Source organism: Camelina sativa, chromosome 9 (assembly GCF_000633955.1).
Source record: "Camelina sativa cultivar DH55 chromosome 9, Cs, whole genome shotgun sequence".
Classification (NCBI taxonomy): Eukaryota; Viridiplantae; Streptophyta; class Magnoliopsida; order Brassicales; family Brassicaceae; genus Camelina; species Camelina sativa.
Window position 1 is genome coordinate 24922357 of NC_025693.1, and position 1860 is coordinate 24924216.

The following is a 1860-nucleotide window of genomic DNA, read 5'->3' on the forward strand; positions in this document are numbered from 1 at the left end:
TTGCGGAGAATATTCTTCATATCTCCAGACAAACGGAAACTGCTTGCTCCTCAAGCTTATCCTTTCCTTATTTATCGCAGAGAATATTTTCCATATCTCCAAGTACAATCTTGTCTCTATCTTCAAGACCACGTCAACAGCCTTCCTTGACGCATCATCACATCCACTCACGTCTTTCCACGTCAGCTCACACATCCATGTCAGCAACTCGGGCGTCTGTGATCTGATGCAGCTTCCTGACTGGCACAACGCTCTGTTCGGCACAACGACTTGTTCCTCACAGCGAGTTGTTCCAGAATCTGCATTTATAGAGGCCAGTGACTTGACGGACGGTGCAAACGTGATGGAATCTACATGAAGCTCCGCGACGGTAGGGAGTGGAGACGGAGAGACGACAACGGAGGAGGAAGACATAGTTGAATTACGATTACGAGTGTTGGACTTAACTAACTTTTGAGATTTGTCTCTCTTTTTATATTTGACTAGAAGATGTAGTGACACTTGATGGTTTAAACTCGGATCCTCTAATATCAAACAGACTTTTTGTTTACGCTCTTATTCCTTTAAGTTTCGTTGCAGCTTAGGTTTTTGGTTTGGGTTTTATATATTTTAATTTTAAGATATGAAAGGTTTGGGTTGCGCGACGTTATAGTTGCGCGATGTGGGGGGTAAGTTGCGCGACGTTATAGTTCTATCGTTCCAAAGATTTTTCGTACGAGATGAAAGAGACAACACACAAATGCTAAATGCGATTAATACGACTTGGACTTGCGGTTTAGCTTTTGAATGCTCTCTTTAATCACCTTTCTCGGGTCTCGTGCTTGATAGTGACCTCTCGTCTTTATAGTAAGATATTGACCTTAAATTCTTTCTGTTCCTTCTGCAAATTATGAATTTGCCCATATACTTATTGGGCCAAATTAAGGTCTTGTAGACTTGCTAACTTTGTGGGTCTTCTGACCTTATTAAATGTTGAGTACAGAGCCCATATCCAACAATATTATTTAATAAGAATCTCTTTTTTTTTTTGGTAATGATAGGAATCTCCTATCTAGGAAATATATATTAATTCACTTTATATGAAAACAAAAAAAATCTGGCTTTCAACTACAAACAAAAAATGTAGAGAATTAAAATCACAAACAAAAAAGAACAGAATATATGAACTGAATTTTTTTTTTCCAGCAGCTGAATTTCTCTTACGTTAAAAGAAATATGGTCTATGGTTTTCTTCGGAAAAATGATTGTCAGCTACTTGAAGTATATGCCAACACATAGTCACACATACAAACAATATAAATGTCTTGTTAACTACGTGAACTATTGTCATCACATAAGGACATCCATAAACAAACATAGGTTATGTGTGCAACACCATAAACATTTGAGGTCTGCTGGAATCCGGCGTTGACCAGAGTTGACCGACGTTGACCAGTATTGACCGGCGTTGACCAGAAAAAAATATTCAAAAAAATATTTTTTTTTCTAAAAATAATAATGATTTTGATTTTATGTATTTTTGATAAATAAATAAAAAAAGATAAATGATTTGTATAATTTACAAAAAATACATATAACAACAAAAAAAATACAAGAAAATTATTTACCAAAATAAAAATAAAAATAATATGAAAAACAAAATTTGTGGTATATAAAGTAATTAATTTTGTTAAGCCTAGGGGTGAACAACTCTCATTCATCCCTCTTAATTAACAAATCATAATACAATAATATGGCATGTCATATCATATTTTAAAAAAGAGATCTTTTATTAATAAAATTATGTTAGTTTGGGTTTACAAAAGAGTGGTTAGAGTATACATTTTATAGTTAAACGAAATTATATGTCGGTTTGGGTTT

General features: G+C 34.4%; 1 protein-coding gene across 1 annotated transcript in view; it reads right to left on the bottom strand.

Annotated features, from left to right (window-relative positions):
- Positions 1 to 421, bottom strand: part of LOC104712131 (chalcone--flavonone isomerase 1-like) — a 14425-nt gene extending 14004 nt beyond the window's left edge. Inside the window, exon 1 of the mRNA XM_019229340.1 lies at positions 318 to 421. Within this exon, the coding sequence (XP_019084885.1) occupies positions 318 to 414 (97 nt within the window). The 5' untranslated portion in view covers positions 415 to 421. The remainder of the gene's footprint in view (positions 1 to 317) is intronic.